The sequence below is a fragment of the Gavialis gangeticus genome, unplaced genomic scaffold (genome assembly GCF_001723915.1).
Source record: "Gavialis gangeticus isolate Ggan-Ray unplaced genomic scaffold, GavGan_comp1, whole genome shotgun sequence".
Lineage (NCBI taxonomy): Eukaryota > Metazoa > Chordata > Crocodylia > Gavialidae > Gavialis > Gavialis gangeticus.
Genome location: NW_017729013.1, coordinates 5,638,824 through 5,659,325, shown reverse-complemented (window position 1 = coordinate 5,659,325; position 20,502 = coordinate 5,638,824). Strand labels below are relative to the sequence as shown.

Genomic DNA, 20,502 nt, shown 5'->3' with positions numbered 1-20,502 from the left:
GGTGTCAGATGGCACCGGCCAGATTGCCTTTGACTCCCCAAGGAGCTAAAGAGCCTACTGACTCCATTTCCAAACCTGTGGGTGCAGATGCCAGATAGAGATGCATGCAGATATGGGTGCAGGTGACATTTCCATGCTGGCTGACTCCCTCGACTCAGCAGCAGGTGGCTTCATGCAGATGGGGAAGGTAGTCCCATGCCACATTGCTGTCGTGTTGTTTTACCACTGCGGTGGCTTGGGAAGCTGCACGGCCTTCCTTGGTTTACTGGCACACTGGACCCAGTGGTCCTGCAGGTGAAGCTTTCACTCATAGTTTGCAGTGGGCCGTTGCACCTAATCAGAAGATGAAGGAGCTTCGCTGAAGTTCGGACAGAAAGATGGGGCCAGCTGGCCCCAGCAGCAATAACTGCCCCGAAGCTCAGTGCCTGCCCAAATCAGTCAAGTCTGTATCAGAGCTATTCATCCACATGTGCTGCTCTGCCGAGGTGGATACCTGGAGCGGGGGGGAAAAGCGAGCCCTCTGTAGGGTGACCCCTGCCCACCCACGTGATGCGCTGTTGAAGGGAGGGCATTTCCCCTGGGCTGGGACTGAGAGGAGTTGTGAACTGAGCAGAAATGGGAGGTCCCCAGCCCACCTGTGCGAGAAGAAATGGGAGGTCTAGTGGTCTGAGCACAGGACTGAGTGGGGGCCTCCCAGGAGCTTTCGTCTGGTTTGGCTGCTAACTCCTGCTGCGGCTTAGGGTAGGGGAAAGTTGTCCATTAAACTGCATTGTCTGTAAAATGGGAATAGCCAGCTTTTACCTGCCTCACAAAAGGGGATTGTGTGGAGTTTGTTGCACAGTGCTGTTTAAGTGTTAATTGCACTTAATGCCTATCTCTGCAATGGATCATTTGCACTGCAGTGTGACTGCAGGGAGTAGTTATTGACATGCAAGTGGTTTCTAATGAAAGCTGCTAACTGATTCTCTAAACTCATGCTAGGACAACTTCTTTGCTAAGGTCACACTGCGACGGAGAGAGAGAATCGGAGAGATCACAGGCCGGTGTCTAGGGTAACCGAACTGTCGGCTTCCTTCCAAGGCAGATACCCTCCTGAGATGAGGAACTAGAAAAGCAAGTCATGAAACATTCAGTCTTGCTGCTCTGTTCCCCGGTGCCTGTCATTGTCAGGTCTCGTGGAATTATTTTTATAATAGCAGAAGCTATAAATACTTCCGCCAACGGAAAGCAGCACGCTCATTCACGTGGAGGATGACATGCTGAGGATCAAGGCCAGAGTCTAAAATGGGGCTAATTCATAGCTGGTGTACCTGAAGTCGGGGAGTTGCATTCTTGTGCCAGTTCTGAATCAGGGCTCAAGGTTTCACATGGGGTAGTGATGCGAGGCTACAGGGTGCCATACTGTCCCTTCTGTAGATGTCGAGAGCCATGACCCTTAGTGAGCCAAGGCCATAGCTGTTTGCTTGCCTCCCCATTTCTGCAGCACAGTGTACAAGCACTGGGGTTTGGTCCCACTGAAATGACTGCCAATTACCTCCCTTAACCCTTGCCAGACCTGTGCAAGTGGAGTGAATCGGACAGTTGGTTCTCTCTGAATGAAGGATCAGTCATAAATTACCGTATCAGCCAATTCTTCTTCCTGGCACTTGCTGGCCTTCATGAGAGAGAAGGGACATGGGTGAGGATGCTCTTGTGAGTAAAGGATATTGTCAACTGAGCTGCACCAGCAAGTGCAAGGGGATGTTTCATTTCTTGCTGAGGCAGGTGGGTGGAAGTAGAGGTTGATGTTTCAGATGGAGGCATCACCTCTCACCTCGAGTCACAAAAGGGATCCAAGACCTGCCTGTCCTCCCTGCAGCGTTAACATTTGTGGCGCACGATGAACCCAAGCCTTGACAGGTGCTAGAACTGCCCTCTTGGGTCTAAAGCCGAGGTGCTCCCTCTTGAGCCGTGCTGTTACCAAAGGAGAACAGAAGGTGCTCAGAGAAACTTTCCTGGCCTGTCCAGAAGCATTTCCAGAGGTCCTTCCTCAGCTTTATGCTTTCTAAGAGTCCGTGTTAAGCTGCTGTGCTGGAGGAGGCGGCTTATCTTTGATGCTGATTTCCGGCCAAGTCCTTGACACTTTGAGTGCTGTTAACTGTTCATCTGCAAAAACTGTTCTGCTGCATTCTGGGAGACAGAACGGAGAGCTATTGATTTGATTTTTTTTTTTTTTTTAATTGCCAGCCTTATGCTATCAAGATCTGTGTAACAAAGGGAAAGAGACACATGACCTGTGTTTCTCCCTCTTGAGCACAATTAAATGTACAGATGAAGAACGTTAGCGGAGCCTGCACAGCTTTTAGGGACAAAAATGAATAAGGAAGAACATTGTTTTTGCTCCGCATAACCTTTGTGTCCCATGCCGTACCCATGGATGTGCACAAATTCAGAGTGGGATTGAGCTGGTTCGTTTCTTAGTGCAGCTGGTGGAGGCACCTGGCATCACCAGAATGAAGCTTAAATATGACTGTTGTCCTAGCAAGGCGATGTGCCCCCGTGAGCTTAGCTCTATGTTTCTACTTTGCACAGGCTGAAATCTGCCTGCGCGCATGGTGCTGGCAGGAGCTCTTTGCAGCACAGGCATGAACCGTGTGCAGGGCCGGGCCTGTGCACAGAGGTGTCTTTCGCACCTAAGCAATAAAACAAGCTAAATGCAAGTAACCGTTCCCACCCCAGCCCCTGCTCCTGCTAGCTCCACTTGTTTGTTAACATTTTTAAGCAGACTAATTGTTAGTATCTTCCCCTTGGCAAACTGTCCTCAACTTCGTCAACCAGACCCGCTCCTGGGAGGCTGGAAGGATCTGTCACGATGCATCAGGAAATTGTTAGTGGATGGACTATTTTTAGCAGCTCACCGAGCCTCCTTGCCTCTCTCACCGCAACCAATCACTGCTTCTTGCCACGCGTTGCTGCGTAATCACCATTCACCTCTCCTGCACTGACGGGGTTTTCCCTGCATGCTGTATTGAGCCTCAAGCTACTGAGGTAGTGGGGTGCATAGTCATGTGTGGTGTTAACCTGGTCTGTATGGAATAAATATCCACAAGTTCTGTGCCAAGCTCTCCAAAGCCCTGGGGGGGTCAGGCAGAGATCTGACAAAGATGCCGTAGGAGCAGGCTGGCTTTAGTTTTTCCTGAATCTTGGTCAGGAATTGCACAGGCTCCAATTCACAGCTTGTACTGTTAATGGCTGTCCTTGCCAAAGCATTAAAGCACACCACAGCCTTCAGCATATTGGGCTTTCAGCACCCCGTGCAGTAGAGAAGCGCCCTTGCAACGCAGCTCAACAGGTAGGACACGGGTACTGCGCTCAGCTGTGGTGCAACGGGGACTTGCACCAAGCTCTGCCACGTCCCAGCTGGAGGAGAGCTTTGAAGGACCCTAAATTGCCGTACTGAAAACACCGTGCAGTTGGAGCTTTGCAGCGAGCGCGTCTGACCTCGTGCCTTGGGGGCTGGAAATGCCTGGCCACTGACTGATGCACTGAGCTTGTCACCTGCACAGCAGTTAGAGCAGGGGTGGGCAAAATGCGGCCCACGGGCTGGATGTGGCCCACCAAGCCATTCTATCCAGCCCATGGGGCCCCTAAAAAATTTAGAAAATCAACATTTATCTGCCCCTGGCTGCCTGTCGTGCAGCCCTCAATGGCTTGCCAAAACTCAGTAAGTGGCCCTCCGCCTGAAATAATTGCCCGTCCCTGCGTTAGATGGTGGAGCGTGGTTTCTGCTGCTGCTTGGATTTAAAAGTCAGGTTGGTCAAAAGCTGGGGACTTGTTTCAATCCCCAACCGAGCCTGGCACTGGTATGTGGCTTTGTGTTGGCAATATGCAGCATTAAGTGAAATTTGTTGGAATTAACTGAGACTGACCCACCCACGCAAAGGCCTCTGGGAAGAGGAAGAGGAGGAGGAGGTAGGAGCAGTGTTGTGGGAAATAAAGCAAAAGGTTGGTAAATCCCCATCCAGTGAGCTTTTAGTCGAGCACAGGGCTAGGTATGGCTGTATGCATGCGTGTTCACGTGGAGCAACCACTCGCACCTCCCTGATACCCGGCGGTGGCCACTTGCAAACAGGACTGAGAGCTAAGGAAGGGCCGTGGGGCCGTTCCAGACTGACTGAGGTTGGGGAGACGAGTGGATCTCCGCTGCTGGGGAGCTGAGCAGTTTTGAATGAGGACACGGCGAGCCCTAGCCTAACAAAGTGACCACGTGTTGCTTAGCCAGCTGCCACCGTTGGTGTCACAAGCTGAGACGGTCTTTCAGATCAACTAGCCGGGCTGACTACTGAGCGTCTAGAAAGCTGCTGGTGTTCCCCACAGAAAACAGCTGTGGGAAGAGCAGGGCCTTACTGCTGGCTCCCCTTGGGCTGGGCTGTATGTAGGCACGCCAGTACCGTCTCGCCTCTTGCCATTTCCCAGAACCGTACCCTCCGGCTGTGTCCGCACTCTGCTTCCACGGGCAATGGCCCATTTCAAAAGCTTGTTGCAGCTGCTACAAGGCTGAGAAATTCAGCTCGCTGCACAGAGTAAGGTCTTCAGGATTACACTCCCCTATCCCTAAACTACAGGGGACAGTCCCACCCCCACAGTGACACCTGTCCTTCTCCCCCAGGGTGCCCCCACCTTCTTCGGCAGCTCCAGGTAAGCTGGGCTCCTGAGCGTCTGGGTGGCCAAGGTGACAGCATTTACTTATGGCCCAGGAAGACAAGTGTCCTCACTTATCAGACAGATTTGCCGTGCCAGTCCTGAGACCAAAAAACCCCAAGATGCTGCCCTGGACCTCCTGCCACAAAATGCTGGGCCTATTTCGGCAGGTACAGGTAGTGGATAGAGACCGGAAGCTGAGAACGGCGTGAGCCGTGCTTTTGTACGATGAGCTCCCTGAGCTTATCTACTGATCCAGACAGCTTCCTTCCCTTCCGCTTGCTCCCCGCGCGCTGCCGCGTCCGGCGGCTGCCGTTGTGAGCAACGTTGACTTCACTTCCGTCTCTGCTGTGCGGGATCGGGTGAAGGACTCTGTTAGAAGTGAATGCGACTGCCTGGACTTCCAGGGGCCAGATTTGCTGAACGGCGCACGCCAGGGTACTTGAATCACCCACCCGGGGCAATTAAAGCCACAGACACAGGGCAGCGAGAGTTGTTGCTAGCTAAGTTGTGTAGGGAAAAGGGGTTTTCAAAAAGACCGGAGCAAATGAATGATCTCTAGTATTCAGGCAGTGCGCTTTTCAGAGGGCGTCCCTCCTCCCCCAGAGGATTGTTACGGTCGCTGGGGTTGATCTTCCCTCTAATGCAGGCCACAGGATTTCGCCAGTATGTCTTGAGTCAGTCCATAATTTACAAGACAGTTGATGGAGTATCCCCTACAGCTGGGGAAGGTGGCTTGTCGTTCTCACTGTAAAGAACAATTGGGTCTCATTTTTCATCAGAATTTGTCTGGGTTCAGCCTTCGGTGATTGCATCTTGTTACAGCTTTGTCTGCCACAGGCCCCCCGCTATCAGCAATCTTCTCCCGCCAGAGGCACTTACTGTTGCCAGCTGTGTTGGTGTCTCTGAAGCAAGCAATGAAGGTGGGGAATCGGGCAATTTTTTTTTGCGGAGGGATGGAGGCTGCTGGAAGACAAGATGGCAGGTTTTAGACAGGGGCCCTGTTGTGGGGAGGGAGAGAGAGGGAGTCTGCAGAGCATTTGCCAGATTCCTCCACTGGACTGGGGAGAACCGGGCATTTTGGAGAGTAAAAGCATGCTAAAAACTTAGCACCAGCCAGCAGCAATTGCGCAGGTACAAAGCTCTGGTGCTTTGACTTTGGTTACAAGGATTTGCAGCCCTTGAATAATGTGAAGCTTGAAAGAGATTTTGCTCTTGAAATGGCTTGTGTGTGAGGCCACAAGAACCCAGCCAAGGATTTTGTGGGTCACGAGGGAACTAAGCTCAAATGTGGGTGGAGCAGAGAGAAGACAACCTGCAAAAGGTCCTCTCTCTTCTCCAGCCAACTCAATATACAGTTGAGGGTTTGTTTGGTTTTTTCCTTCTGCATGACAGTCTCTATCGGAGGCGGTGCTGAGGTGCTGCAAAATTAGACCTGTTTCAGAGACGATAAATACCCTATTTGACAGTTTTGGCATATGTAACCTTCAATTAAATAGGTAAATGTATAAATACTAGATAATAATAGATGCTGTCACGCAGCATGGAATTGGTTTGATCATGTGCAGAAGAAATATTTGGTTTTCTAGATGGGGGTGGGAAAAAAAACAAAAACCAGAAGAGACTCATTTTTAGCTGCTGGAGATGGCAGTAAAAACAAGGACAGCACAAACCTACATCTATAAAAGGCAGTTTGGAACGGTTTCTTCCCCGCCAGGAAACGACCGAACAGTTCCCATCTCCGTCCCTTCCAGGGATGGAAACTTTCTTATCTGTGGGAAAACACTGGAGTGAACAGGACAGTTTGGGAGCCAGAGTGTAGTCAGCAGCTGCTCTCCGATGGGAAGCGACAAGCCTTGTTTGGAAGGGAAGTGGCACAGATCGGAGGATCGAGGTTACTCTGGGGCCTTAGGTTAGTTCAGGTCCCGATGAGGCACCCCACCGCCGTTCGGCTACTTGGCATTGGCAGCTTTGCTTCTTAAATGACAAGAAACGCTCCACGGTTGAGCCTCTGCTGCCTCCTGCGAACTCTGCTGAAAGCAAAGGCCGTGTCGGATGCGCGGCAGGAAGCCATGCCGAACCTAAGTAAGACAAAAGGGTCAGCTGCTAGTTTGGGACTCGGCAACGTGGCATCAAGTCCCTGTCTCGTCACCGGCTTCTTGTGTGACCTTGGGCCCAAACTCTCTTCAAGTATTTGGGGACTTCACTCCCGTACATTTTTGCGAGCAGTGTTGAGGATCTGGGCTCCCATTGGGTCTGGGGGCATTTGAAGTGGAAAATCAGGGTGGGTCCTGAGTCTGAAGGGGGAGTTCCTAGCTCTGTTTTAACTGTGGCAGCAGGCAGTGTCTGGTAAAGGACATCCATGCTGGAAAAGGTTAAACAGACAAGAAGGGCAAAGGATGGGAGAGAAGGAAGAGAGGGGTGAAGCGATTCACGCGAGCAGCACAGCCCGGTGGTCAGGGGTCCCACGCCTAGACCGTGCTGCCCTTTTAGCGATGCACCCCGGGGAGGAGGATGGGGGACTGGTGAAAGGGGAGCAGGTCCCTCCCTATCCTGCATGTCAGCACTGCTTTGCACATGGTGTATGACAACGCTGTTGGGCCCAGGGCAGATAAATGGCCTGGTGGATCAGACCCAGCGTTGAGATCTGTTGTGAAGAGCAACGGGTCCTTGAGCCCAGCAACTGAAAGACGATGGACTTATTTAACTCGAACCGTTACCAGTGGCGACAGGTTACGTGCGCAGCGTCGGTCAGGAGGAGGCCGCTCAGGAGCCACGGAGCAAACAGCCAGCTGTTGCCCATCTGAACGCCTGCGGAGGATCGCTGGATCCTTGTCAATTGGCATCAGCAGCTTTCCTGAGTGAGCGGTAGTGATTGTCAGGTTTGCCACCAGACACCAGCGTGAGGGCGGCGAGCCCCTCGCTCGCACTGGGATGCAGGCACTAACACGCTAATGCTCACGCACACTCACTCCTGTCTTTCTAGGACGCGATTGCACTTAGAGATGCGATCAACAGCAATTTGGGGCAGCCCGGTAGATATGGCTAATTGATGCTCTGTCACTTCAGCGCTGGTGGCTTGTCTGACATGCTTTGCTTTCTCCTCCGCCCAGGGTGAATCAACTCATGATGCCACCAGCCTCTGTGAAAGTCTGAGATGGTGAGTGACAGCACCATAGAAAACGTTTCTCCTGGGGACTGTGGGGCTTCTGTGAGCCTGGCGCTGGGGAGGCAGCGCCCCTGCTTCTCCCACGGCAGGTTGGCAGAGGGATTGTACCATGTCAGAGCAGCGTCTCCTTGGGTGCCAGGGTTGGCAAGGGGTCAGGGGCTCGGTTCCTAGTCCGATCAAAGCAGAGCCCCAGCTGTAGCCCCAGCTCGCTCCCTTCCTGCACCCCACACCCAGTGCTGAGATACTTTCCCCCCACAGCAGAGCCTCTGGATCTGTCTTCAGCCTTTGCTTACCCAGAAAACCCAGTTCATCAAGTTACTTAGTACTTATGAGAGTCTTACGCCCTTGCCAGACCCCTCCAGGGTTTCCTGCAGGCTGAGTGGTAAAGTCATTCTTGTAATTTAAACACACACACACACACAACACGAGGCAATTTAACACCCCTTCCAGTAAGGCTGCGTTGTACTAGCCGTCTGTCCCCACGCACCTAGCCAGCTTCCCTGATTTTAAGCTACTTAGTGCACTATGAAAGCACGTACCGGTTCGCTCATTTTCTGGTCTCGTGGAATGGGGGTAGCCTGGTGTAATCCTAATGCTGGATTGTAGCAGCACATGCCCTGAAAGGCATTTCAAGTCCTTGCTGTCCTGAAGCACCTTCCAAATACAAACCAGAGCAGGACTAGGGAGACCAGTATCGCCCTAACCTGCCGTCTTACACTAGACTGCAGGCTCCCGACCCCCTCCTGCCATTTTCCTGCACACATTAAACCGGCCGCTGCGCTGCTCTTAACCCGACGTCCGCTTACTGCCACGCGAGCATCCCTAATTGCACTGCAGAGCCAAACCAACCCGTGGAAAGATGCTTTGTGATGGTGCAAGACTTTGCTGTTTGCTCCTACTGGGATTTTTCCCTATGCTGCGGGTCTCAATACTGAGTGACGGTTCCTAGGCCTCGGCATCAGGCCAGACACAGACCCCCCCTTTCACCAACACTATTCTTATCGCTAGCTGACAGTCACACAATTGCAGCTCGGAGCCGCAGCGAATGATAAACGCTTCCCAGTTCTGACTGTTGCCAAAATTCATTAAGCGATTTTTAAATTTTTTTTTTAAAGATTTTTTTTTTTCCCCCCGCCCCTCCTGTAAACTTAAATGCACTGAGAGAACACGTTCAGTAACACAATTAGCAGTGGCCTTTTCGGGGAACTGGTGTAATATAATCTTGAGCACAGCAGATGTTGTTTCCACAGAGGGGAATAGATCAGGGTAGAGGATAGGCCTCCAACAGCCCAGCACGTACCGTTCACTCCCTGGGCTGCAAGTCTAACTCCACCTTAATGCCATTTCGTAGCAGCTTTTATATGGGGTTAACGAATCCTCAAGGCCTCAGATTGGGAGAAAATGTTAGTGGATACGATCGGAGGCTGCATCTGCGGCAGAATGAAAGTATGGTGCTCATTGAAGAAGTCCAGCACATCAGGGTTGCTTTCTTATGGAGTCATTCTAGATTTAAGCAACATGAAGAAAGGGATACGTCCTCCGGGGGAAGTCTTCCTGGACCCCATAGGCAGATTTCTAAGGCCACAAGTAGCAGAAAGCAGGCCGCAGAACCCAGCCCAGCAATTCCTGCAGGGCAGAGGGTAATTCAACCTCACAATGTGCAAACTCACGACGGCCCAGAGCCCAATGCCTGAACTGCGGGAGCGGTGATGTGAAGGGCATCTGTCAAACCTGTCATGTCTTCCAGGCCTGAACTGGCTGTTCTGCATTAGAAACGCACCCTTCCCATTCCCAGCTGATGGTAGCAGAAGGCTCCTAATAAGACTTCTCTCAGCCTGTGAGCAATTTAACACACCAGTAAGCTCTCCCATCCCTTGGCCTCTTGGGACAAACATGAGGGCTGAGCTCTGATTTGACACAGTCACTGGAAGGACATTTTCGTGGGTGTCCCGCAGTACAGACAGTGGGCCAGTTTCCATAGGTATAAATTGAGCTGCGGGGCACTAGCTGTGGCAAAGAGCGAGCCCTGCCCTGTCCACCTCTCCCTCCCTGCTGGTTGATCTTCCTACCCTTCATATGCATGTGCTTAAACAATGGTGCAGCTTGCACAGCAGGATGTCATCCCTGTGATGAGTTTTTCCACCAAGCCCCTTGCACCAATCTGACCCAAGCATCTGGGCCCAGCCAGACTATGGGGTGATGTCTTAGAGCAGTAGAGTTTCTCTTTCCCCTAGAGCAGAAACCCTTATTAGCATAAGCACATTTATACCATAGTTGCATCTGTGCAGAGGGAGATGGTGGCCACCCTTTCACAGTGCTGCTGTAGTTAGTGGTACACCGCCCCCAACTCATCCTCTCCGAGTCTGTTCATCTCAACCTTTTAAGCGAAGCCTCCATGGCTTGTTTTGCAAGCTCAGGAATACAAAATTCCAACCCTGGACTTATTCATGCTGACAGACATTTCCCTTTACTTACTTGTAGCTGACACAAAGGACTCTGGCTTCCATGCTGACGGCCCCGGCTGGGAACAACGCACCAGTACCAGACACAAGCAGGACCTCCGTGATGCAGCCAAAGTCCTCTCCAACACCAAACCAATCCCTTTGTTCTTACCTCCAGGGTCAAGCTAGAAGAGGTGGCCTGGATCCCAGTGCTTGTGCACACAAGGCTACTGATGGGTTTCCCCAGACTGCCGTACTTTGGAAGGGGCTGCCTGCGGGACCCCGCTCCTGCACTACGCCCCAGCGAGCGACTGTAGCTTGTGTATACGGTTTTAGAGTTAGCCAGTGAAGAAGTCCACATGACCTACAGGGCAGCTCCTGCTCAATGCTGCCTGCTGTCAGCGCGACCACCCCTTTGGCCAGAGACCGTGCAATGGTGGGGACCTCTTCTGTACATCATGGCCTCTCGCTCGACACTGAAGGCTCAGCCCAGATTTTTAGTATTATTTAAACATCCTCAGATGCTTTATCTCTGCTGAAGACGTCACATATCAGATCTCTATCTCTATAGCTAGATAAATAGTTTTATTTAAACTTTGGGCATCTGAAGCGGCCAGTGCAATGGCAGGACATGAAAAGCTCCACTTCTCTGTGCATCTTGGCACTGCAGCCTTGGTTCCAAAAAGGGCTCCAGGGTAGCACTCCCAAAAGGTGGCAGAGACATTCACGCAACAGCACTTTGCTTACGGGAGCAGCCCCGGGGCTGGCACAGGGCTGCATCGCTGCTGGAAGGAGAAGTCTCTCACTGCACCAGGTGGGACTGTTATGGCAAGGCCAGGAAAGTCCTGGCCACTTATATGTAATGGCTTTTTATTTTGTTTAACCCATTTTGTTTTACCCTGCCCAGAAGGTTTACAAGCCTCTAAAATACCAAAATCCACATGTGAAGGAACTGCTGTACCCAGAGCCTGGTACGGCAGTGCTGCTGTGCCACTGAAGGTGTTGGGTCATTTATATGGATATCATACGACATCATTAGCTTATTGCAGCTGCAAATGATTTGCTCCCAGTATTTATCCCTATCCAGCAACTGCATTTCCACAAGGATGGTAGTGTGTCCTTGTTTACTCCATCTGTTGGAGTACTTAAGGTCACTTTGATCTGTACAGTGGTGCAGGTGGCATGGTTTTAATTCACTGGTGTGATGGGCTAAAAACAGAGCTCTAGGTAGTCACAGGCTCATTTGTATTTGGGCCTCTCCAACCCATCTTTGGTTCGCACATGACAGACAGGCACGTTTACAGTGAGCCGGCAGGTGTGTTACAGCTGTGGCAGGAGGAGGCAAGTACAAATGGTCCCAATAAAGGACGCAAGGTTGCTAGTGGCAACAGTTGTCCAACCACCTGGTTCGGGTCTCCTAAGTAGATGCACTTTCCTTGAGTTTCCTAGCATATGCCCAGCACTTAGTTCTTTTGGAAACCACACCTGATTAGCAAAGGAATCGCCAACCCTGTTAGTTGGATATGCCTTTAATAATGTTACAAGCTAGCCGTCTGGAGAACATGGCTTAGGTTCGTCCTCTCCAATACAACGAGGAGTGCTGTTTAATTGGCCAGCATCCCCAAAGAGCACGGGTATCTACGTAAAAAGCAGTCGGGGTCCACCCACCCCTTCCACTTCCAAGCCCTGTAGCAACTTTGGCTTCCTTGCACAATACCCCTGCTGCACTCCCAGCAGGGGTATTCTGCAGAATACCTTGCAGAATATCCCAGCAGCACTTCCATATTTTTCAAGACCAGCATCGATAGAGGGCTAAAGGTTTCCTCCCTCTGCAGTCCTACTGGACTCTTCCTCAAAGGCAGCCCCTTCCCAGATTACTTCAGTCAGCTTAAAAAATAAGTTGTGGGTCAGGCAAACAATTGGAGACAGGAATCCAACCACTACTACTTGCTGGCCCCTAGGGAACTGCAAATGCCACTCAAGTTCAGCTAAAATAATAAGCAAAGCAAAGTCAAGACAATGCTTTGTGCCACGGTGTGCCGTTATTTACTCTGGTCGAGGGAAATGTCAGCGCTGCAGTCTGGCAGCCAAATGCCTGGCTTTGGAAGGATGGGAATTTCTCACTCTCATTAAGCCGTTCCCTGTTACACCGTAAAAGAAAACAATTAGTCACTTAATCTCAGAGGCCAAAAGGAAGATTAGCAGCGTTTCCTCCGTTATTGTCTGAAGTGCTTAATGGCGTGGAGGGTAAGGCTGTAACTCGGAAACCGGCTGTTCCAGCTAACGCCTGTCAAAGGCAGGGCTTTGGCATGTGCCGAGACTTCGTTCCCATGGACTTGGTGGGGATGAAGAGCCTATACGATGCACCTTCAGTTGGCAGCGTTTTCTTTCTTCTCCTCGGCAGGAAGGCAAAGCTACTTTGGAACGTGGTGACTGCACTTCCTAGAAACACAAAGCCAGGCAGCGAGATGTTTCGCGTACTTTTTTCCTTGGTGCAAGTGAATGGAGACTTAATTCAGTGTCAGGGCCCACAGCCCAACCCCAGCGGCCCATAAACGCTTGGAGCAGGACTCAGGGCCTACCATAAAGCAGGCGGCTGGGAGAACCAAAGATGGGTTGGACGAAGGTGACAGTGCTGTAAACAGCCCTTCTCTGCCTGCAGGTGAAGGGGGCTTGGCCTGGCAGCCACCTGTTTCTAGCCCCAGATGGGCTCTTTCAGCTGTTCCCATTCAAGCTTGTAATACAGATCTCTTGTCTGAGAGGGAAACCAGATGATTCAGGTGAAGAGTCTCTGGGGTTCAGACCACACCTGAGATTAACCAAGTCGAGTCCCACTCAGAAGAGGAGCAGGTCACTAGAAGGGAGGTTAGGGGTGGAGAACCGTGCATGCTCCTTCCCGGTGCCATCATGTGCCAGTGTCTCATCTCCTTGTTGTAAAGCTGTACACGACGGTAACACCTGGGTCCTAGTCCGAGCTCTGCCAGTGCACAACAGTAGGCCAGTCTGTCCCACAGCTCCACTTTCCCATCTGTAGAATGGACCCACTTGCCTGCAGGATCTCTCTCCATCCTGCTTTGACAAACGGCTGAACCTCCCTATGTTTTGTGGTAACCACATCAAGCACTGTGCCCTGCACGAGGCTGTCTGGGGCCAATGCTAAGTAGCACTCAACTATCCTTCCCTCCCCTGGTGCTGGGTGCAGCTTGCTGGGGGAGGATCTCCGTTTGTGACAGTTTGGGCAAAGCGCTCGAGTTCTTGGGGGTTTCCTGCCCATGAGGAATTTCCAAAAAGTCAGAGCAGAACCACCAACCAACCCAGCAGCTGTCACTGTACCAGGATCCAGATGGTCCAACAGGATCCTGTCACTTAAATAAGCCCAAACTGCAGAAGCCATTAGCACTGCCTTGTGCATGTCTCTGGTTTGCAGGCATGTGTTCGTAAGCTGGCTTCTGCTGGTGGAAGGAGTTGCTGCAGGGATGAGGGAGAGCCATGCTTTCATTTGCCTGCAGAGATCTTGCTGAATGCCCCAGTCTCTAACCCCCCCCCCCCGCTGAGATCTGCGCCACTTATCCACAGAGGCAGGGGTTTATGAGCCCAGCTCAGGATGGAAGCAGAACGTGTCAGCTGCGCAGCGCTGAGCTGCTTACACTCATCACCTCAGTTTGGAAACACTTTGCTCTGATTTACATGCTTTAAGCATCCGTCACAGCTCGGGGAACGAGCTTGGGGCAGTTTCTGTATTAGGCCCATCTCACTTACTGGAATGGGCTTTTTTAGCCAAATTAAATGGGTCCCCCCTACACTGGGTGGGGCAGGGGGCAGCTCTGAAGCTGCCTCCAGCACATCAGTGATGCTGCATTTCTGGTGAGGCCCCTGGGTCCTGGGTTGGCCTTGAAGGATGTTTAGCAGCTCAAACTAAGGACCAGGTTGGGAACACTTTAGCCGGGACCTAACGCCTTCCACATCAGCTTGGGCCAGGCTGCCGCTGAGTACACCCTGCTGCCTCCCTCCCTTCCCGGGGGGGCTCAGGCCAGACCTACCACCACTCAGGGCTGTGACCATCTTCCTCAGTGACCTTCAGTCTCCTGTCTTCAGCCTGTCAGCAGTAATGCTTTCCATGCTCCGTTTAGTATCTCGGCAGTCTCTGGCTGCTATGGCATTTCCAGGGTAGGGGCCGAAGATGGGGTGCTGGCCTGCTGCATTCATCAGCAGCATGGGGTGGGGCTCACGAGGAGCCTGGGGAGGGTTATGATGCCCCCAGCCAGGACAGCTGTTTGCAGCAGTGCGAGTGCTTCACTCCTGACCGCTTTACCCAAAAGCATTCCTCCTCTGCTGCCAACAGCTGCCTTGGCACCCGGGTGGCCACTGCTGAGGCAGCAGGGCCGCTGCTGCACAGGGAGAGGGGAAAGAGCTGGTTCAAAGCAGCCAGACACCTGCAAACACTGCAACCAAAGTGCAGAGCTGTTCCCCACCACCATCATGCCTCCTGAGCCTGTACTCCCAGGGCCTGGCCTGTTCAAACCCACTGCCTGCTTGCCTGCGTGAAGGCTGAAGGGCTGGACCCGGGAGTTGCTTGTCTCAGTTGCGCACCAGCCGTGAAGGGAACCTCACAGCAGTGCAAGCTGCTGGCTGATCAAAGTGGCCACCGTCTGGCACGCTGAAGTCCCTGGTTATCTGGTTCTCCTCCGTTGGCTTTCTTGGTGTGTAAACCAGCACTTACAATCACTGTTACCGCGCGAGGTCCAGGGTCTGTCTATGATTTCTTGTTATACAAGGGAGAAGTATGAAATAGTTTTCTGATTTCTTTCAGAAGCAAATTACTATTTTATTTTTTAAGAGCAGCTGATTGCAAATCTCAGAGTATAAGAAGAGAGAAATAAAGCCAAATATATACCTTTATGTAAATTAACGAATAAACATATTTAAAACCTACCTCCTGGCTCTTGTCCCCTTGTCACTGCTGGTGGCATTGCCTTCCTAGAGGCTTTGGTGCCACTCCCAGGAGATGGGGTCTCAGGGCTGCCTGGAGTCAAAGTGGAGCCAGCTTGCTGTGCCCAGAAGCGCCCCAGCTCCACCCAAAGCTGCCCATGGCGGTCACAGCACCGTCAGCACTGGTTGCCTCTCGAATCTGCCATTTAAAACGAACATGGTGCAGAGGAGAAGGGGGCCCTGGCAAATCATGGGTGCTGGCTCCAAGCCAGCCCTGATCAGCAGAGGTTGTGGCCCCAAGTGGAGCAGTGTCCACAGCAACTGGCCCCGTCTGTCCAAGGCACCATGGCCCCAAGCAGACTGAGCCCTGATTCTTTAGCAGAGCTCCAGGTCTGAGGGAGCTGCAGCCACGGAGCCACATCGTGCTGCTGCCCAGTGGGAGGTGGCTGCTCCAGGTCAGGGCTCAGCAAGGGCTGGAGTGGCTGCACGCTGCCAGGGGAGCCACAGGAGGTGCGGGGTCACTCTGCAGAGCAAGGGCTCGGGGCAGCTCCCTGGGCATCCCCCAGCCTCGTCGGACGGTTCTCAGCTTGCTTGGCGACGGACGTTACAAAAGCAGCGCTGACTTCTGTGCCTAAAAGTGACATGTTTCACTGGCGCGTGGGCCAGTGCCAGATAGGAGAAGCCAGACAGGAGGCAGAAAACCTCCCCTGGGCATCTCTCATCTCCAGCATCCATGGCTGCTGGCTGCACACTGCCAAATGAAGCATGCGTCTCCCCTCCCAGCAGCCTTCCTTTGGGCAGCACCAGGGCCTGCCTCCCACAGGCAGGACCCCTTTGTGACCACAGAACCGCCCCATGAGATGCCTAACAGCTATCAAGCCCAGCCTCCTGGTGGGGAAAAACACCCATTGGGCCTTCCCGAGTCCTCCTGAGCAAATGACTCGATTAATTGTGAGCTCATGCATTCAGATGCTGCTGCAGCTGAGCCTGGAGACTCACGGCATGGGTCAAGCCACTTGGTGAAAGCTAAAGCCCCACTACGGCTCTCGGATCCTGGCATGAGGCCTGGCCTTCCTAACAGCAGGGAGTTGGGAGATGCACCTCCTGCTCTGTAGCCACATGGAGAAATCCCTTCCCCGAGGGGGCTTTCCAGCAAACTGGGAGGTTTGCAGTGTACCCTAGAGAGCCCGGCCTTGGGAGTAACCTTCCTGGGCAGTGCTGAACTCCCCAACCTCCCACCAGAGGTGGATCTGGGATTTTCTAAGGGGGTGAGGGCATGGGAGCAGCGACCAGTGCCGCGAGAAGCCTTGTGCTGGGACCGCGGTTCTTCAGTACAGGGAACAGATAGAAATACTGTACCAGGAAGGGCACTTCCCTTCCCTCGGTGATCCCATCACCCTGACCTGCGCAGGTGCCATTTGCAAACTCGGCCAGTGCTACAGGAAACCACGTCCATCAGGGCTGCAGCGCACAGCTGACCCCTCCACGCTCCTGCCAGCCTTTCCTCAGCCATCCCCACACCATTCATGACATGCACTGTTCATCTGCTTCACCCGGCCCTCTTGTGTGCCTGGATGAGCCTGAACAGGTCAGCTCGCCCAGGCCTGATGTCCCACCACAGCTGAACCAGGAGCCCTGAACTCCAGCTCTTCACTGCCCCACCTGTCCATAGTGCCACAGTACTACTGGGCAAACCACACACATCTAGGTGGGCTCCCACTCAAGGAGAGGCCACCACACGGCACCAGGGGACGCACCAGCCCCAGCCACTGCATCCTGTCTTTCCCTGCTGTGCAGACAGCCATTAAGTGACACGTCCGGAGCAGCAGAAGGGGGAGAGGTACCAGTGGCTCCACTCCAGCAACCCGCTGCTCACTCCAGAGCGAAGCAAAAACCTGGCCCTACCGTTTTGGAGCCGTGCTCGGGACTGGCTGGCTTGTCTGCTGGAGACGCGGCCCCCTGGAACACGGACCTGTCCCTTCGTGTGATGAGCCCAAAGCCTGGCGCTGCCTCGCTGTCCACCGAGGTCCCTCAAGCGCTCGCGCGGCTGCACTCTTAGCACTGCCAAGCAGATTCCTTCATTAAAATCAAAGTCTCATCTATCTCCCGAAAGCCCCGAAGGTCCAGTGACGGGCAGGACATGAAATCGAGCGAAATGAAACCCTTGCAATTGTTAAAGGCACAGCTAAGTGCTGGTGAAACGAGATTCGACTTGGTGGATTAGCAAGTGCCTTCTATAAACTGCACATCAAAGCCAGACTCAATCAGGTAATTTAATTGGCAATAGTGTTGTTATCCCCACACAATCACTTGTGCGATGCCTCGAGGATTTGCTGCCCTTCCCCCCCACAACACAATCTCCAAGACTAAACACCACATTAGCATCCCCACAGCACAGCATCCTCCTCGACGAGGGGAAGGCGAGAGCTCTTAGAAGCTAGCGCCTACGAACAGCCACAAGCAGGGCAGCGTGTCCGAAGGAGTGGGGGATAGATGGCAGCTCAGGTGGTTCTCCCTTCATGGGGATATTCCTTAGTGGGACAGATGTCACGTGCCGCGAGACAAAGCAGCAATTCCTCGGCTACATCTGGGTATATCCAGAATGACTCTGCTGCCACCCGTGGCTTTGCTCCAGACTCGCTGTCGGCCAGTCAATCACTTGCACTGCAGTAGTAGCTAGAAGCCTCCACTCCCAGCAGCCAGGGCTCCGCCACCAGCCACGGTCCCTCTGGTATCTACGTGGTAAAGCCGCCACGATCCAAGGCAAGTGAAGGCAGATTTTGCCCCCGTGTTTTTACTTTGCGGTCTGCTGAGATGCAGTGCGTCACCTAGAAACCCTTCCATCCCTCTCAGAGATGTAGTGGTCCTGCAGGCCTGTTGAGGCTCAGGCTTCAGACTCAGGGAGCCACTGAGGCACGTGGCAGGCCCTCAGTAAGCACCCACGAAGCTCATGTGTATGCAAGTCGGGCCCATCCCTGAAGGGGCTGGAAAGCCAGCAGCCCTTACCCAGATTCAGGGGGGGTTGCTCTGCCTAGCAACCCTCTGGATCGAGCCCATGGGGATGCAGCATACACTCACATGAAGAACCATGGCATACCGTGGGCCTGGTCTTGCTGCGGGGGCCTCACTACCGAGGCCAAGCAAATGCCAAGCAGGGGCCACTGCAATGATGCTGCATCTTGCTGCAGCTGCCAGCCAGCCCTGACCTGCAGGGTAGAGTCCAAGCCACCAGCAGCCTTTGGAGCAGGTGGAGGCAAGGAAACAGCCCAGCCACAGCCAGCCCCCAAACCGTGCGCTCTCCCCCCGCGCTCACCTGGCTGCCAGGCACCCACTGCCTGCGCCCTATTTCCCATCTCTTTGCTCCTGGCAGGAGAGAGGCTGACAGCAAACTCCAGCACCCAGACTGCTGCAGCCCTACAGGGGAGGGAACAAGCCACTGGTGACCACAACCGTTTCAGAGTGCCTTGTGTCACTGTGCCGGGCACGGGCACCTCTCTCCCGCTTGGCCCGCAGATATGCTGGTCTCCTGCACTTTTTAGCCGCCTAATGCACGAGGCGCAGAGCTCAGGGGGAAAGCAGCTCAGGTGCACAATGCTTAACATGACTTGTGCTGCAGCTTGAGGACATGTGGCAGGGAAGGAGAGAAGCTGCTGCGAGGGGCTTTACAAAGGGCCTCTCACCTCTTAGAAAAGCTGGAGCGCCCCATCACCTGCAGATCACCACCTCCATGCCAGCACCCTGCTTGGAAGCCTGCAGAGAGGCATCTCGTTTGGCCGTGGGAGCAGACTCCTGCTGGCACCTTGTTCTGGGAGGTTTGCAGCTGGAGTGGGAGCGATGCCTAGCTGCCCCATCACAGCTGTTACTGGTCCTTAAACAAGGAGCCTGCCTTTGAAACCATTAAACCAGGAGCGTGGACAGAAAAGCCCAAGTGGGTGAGTCAGACCCTAAATAGCCACAATTCCCGTGGCCAGAAGAGCCCTCAGGCCCACGTGTGGCAAAGGAGGGAGCCAGGGAGGTTGGAGGTAGGAGCATGGGCACAGCACAGGAGCAGCTATGCAAGTACAGCTGTATTACGCCCTTGGCTTCAGCAGAAGGGGCTGAACCCAGACCTGGGTGTCTAAAAGCCTCTTGCTACTCAAACAGCAGCAGCCTCCTCTTGATCCAGAGATCCCTTCCCAGTGTGTGGTACCCAGGGCACCTTTCACATACCTGGCTGGGGTTCCCTCTGCACACTGCGCAAGCCCTGGGCTGCCGTGCTTCATGGGGAGGGCATACTCCAGGGTCCACATCTGGGCTCTTTGCTGAAGTTAGGAACTGGTGCCAAGAGGGTGCAGGGAGATGGGGACTCACAGTGTGCGAGTAGTCGCCTTCATTAGAAGGATCCAAGAAGAAGCTGGACATTTGCCTCGGATGGCTCAGGAGTGGCTGGTACTGCACCTGCGAGGTCCCTTCCAGCTCCACCATTGCACAGGGCAGGTCTCTGTCTCCCACAGCTGAGCAGGCCACCAGCCAACTCCTCTGAACGCCCCCTCCAGTGGGTAGAGGGTGAAAAAAATCCTTCCTGTCTCCTTACAGACCAGTTGCTAGCATCTGCACTGTTTCCTAGCACACCGTGAGAGGAAGGGACACAAGCACCAGAGAGCTACAGTAAGAGGGAAGGAAGCAGGGTACAGCAGTGATCTGCTCATCGATGCTGCCTGTCTCCCAGAGCTCTCCCATCCCAGCTGCTCTCACTGGCGATCCCTGCCAATGACTTCCACAGTCACAGCTCAGAGCCAGAGCCCAGGAAATGGAGGCGAGCGGCACACTGCATCCACCTTTGCAGCAAGCCGCCAAGCTCCGGGGCAGTTTGTGCACGGCACCTTTGCAGATGCAACAAGAGCCCCTAGTCGTTCCAGGGAGCCGTGACTTTTCTCCCCCACTTGGAGGTGTTGTCGGGTGCCTGGGAACTGGGGATGCCCCAGTGACCCTGGCAGCTGCAAAGCCATTCAGAAACCCCGCTGCCTGCCAAAGCTTTTGGACCTGGAGAGCCCTGTACAGTACCAGCTCACTAGGTGGGATCTCCAGGAAGGCCAGGGCAGTGCTGGCTATGCAGCCGCAGCCTACAGGTTTGACTGGACTGGACTGGAGTTGGCTGCTAGGGGGCCAGCCCACTACCAGCACAAAGGGGCTGCAGTGAAGGAAGCAGCTCAGGTGGCCTAGGGAATGGCCCCGATGAGCTGCACTGAGCACTGGTGTCACCCACCTTCCCTGGTGTGAGTCTAGCCCCAGGCCAGCCCCCAC

At 53.6% G+C, this 20,502-nt stretch overlaps 1 protein-coding gene across 2 annotated transcripts in view; it reads left to right on the top strand.

Annotated features, from left to right (window-relative positions):
- Window positions 1–15,222, top strand: part of SPNS2 (sphingolipid transporter 2) — a 146,446-nt gene extending 131,224 nt beyond the window's left edge. For both annotated transcript variants that reach the window (XR_002096323.1, XM_019511419.1), the window contains 2 exons: window positions 7,794–7,840; window positions 10,331–15,222. Coding sequence is in view for 1 of the 2 variants with exons in the window: in XM_019511419.1 (XP_019366964.1) it covers window positions 7,794–7,836 (43 nt within the window). In the remaining variant the exon portion in view is untranslated. The remainder of the gene's footprint in view (window positions 1–7,793; window positions 7,841–10,330) is intronic.
- The last annotated feature ends 5,280 nt before the right edge of the window (window positions 15,223–20,502 follow it).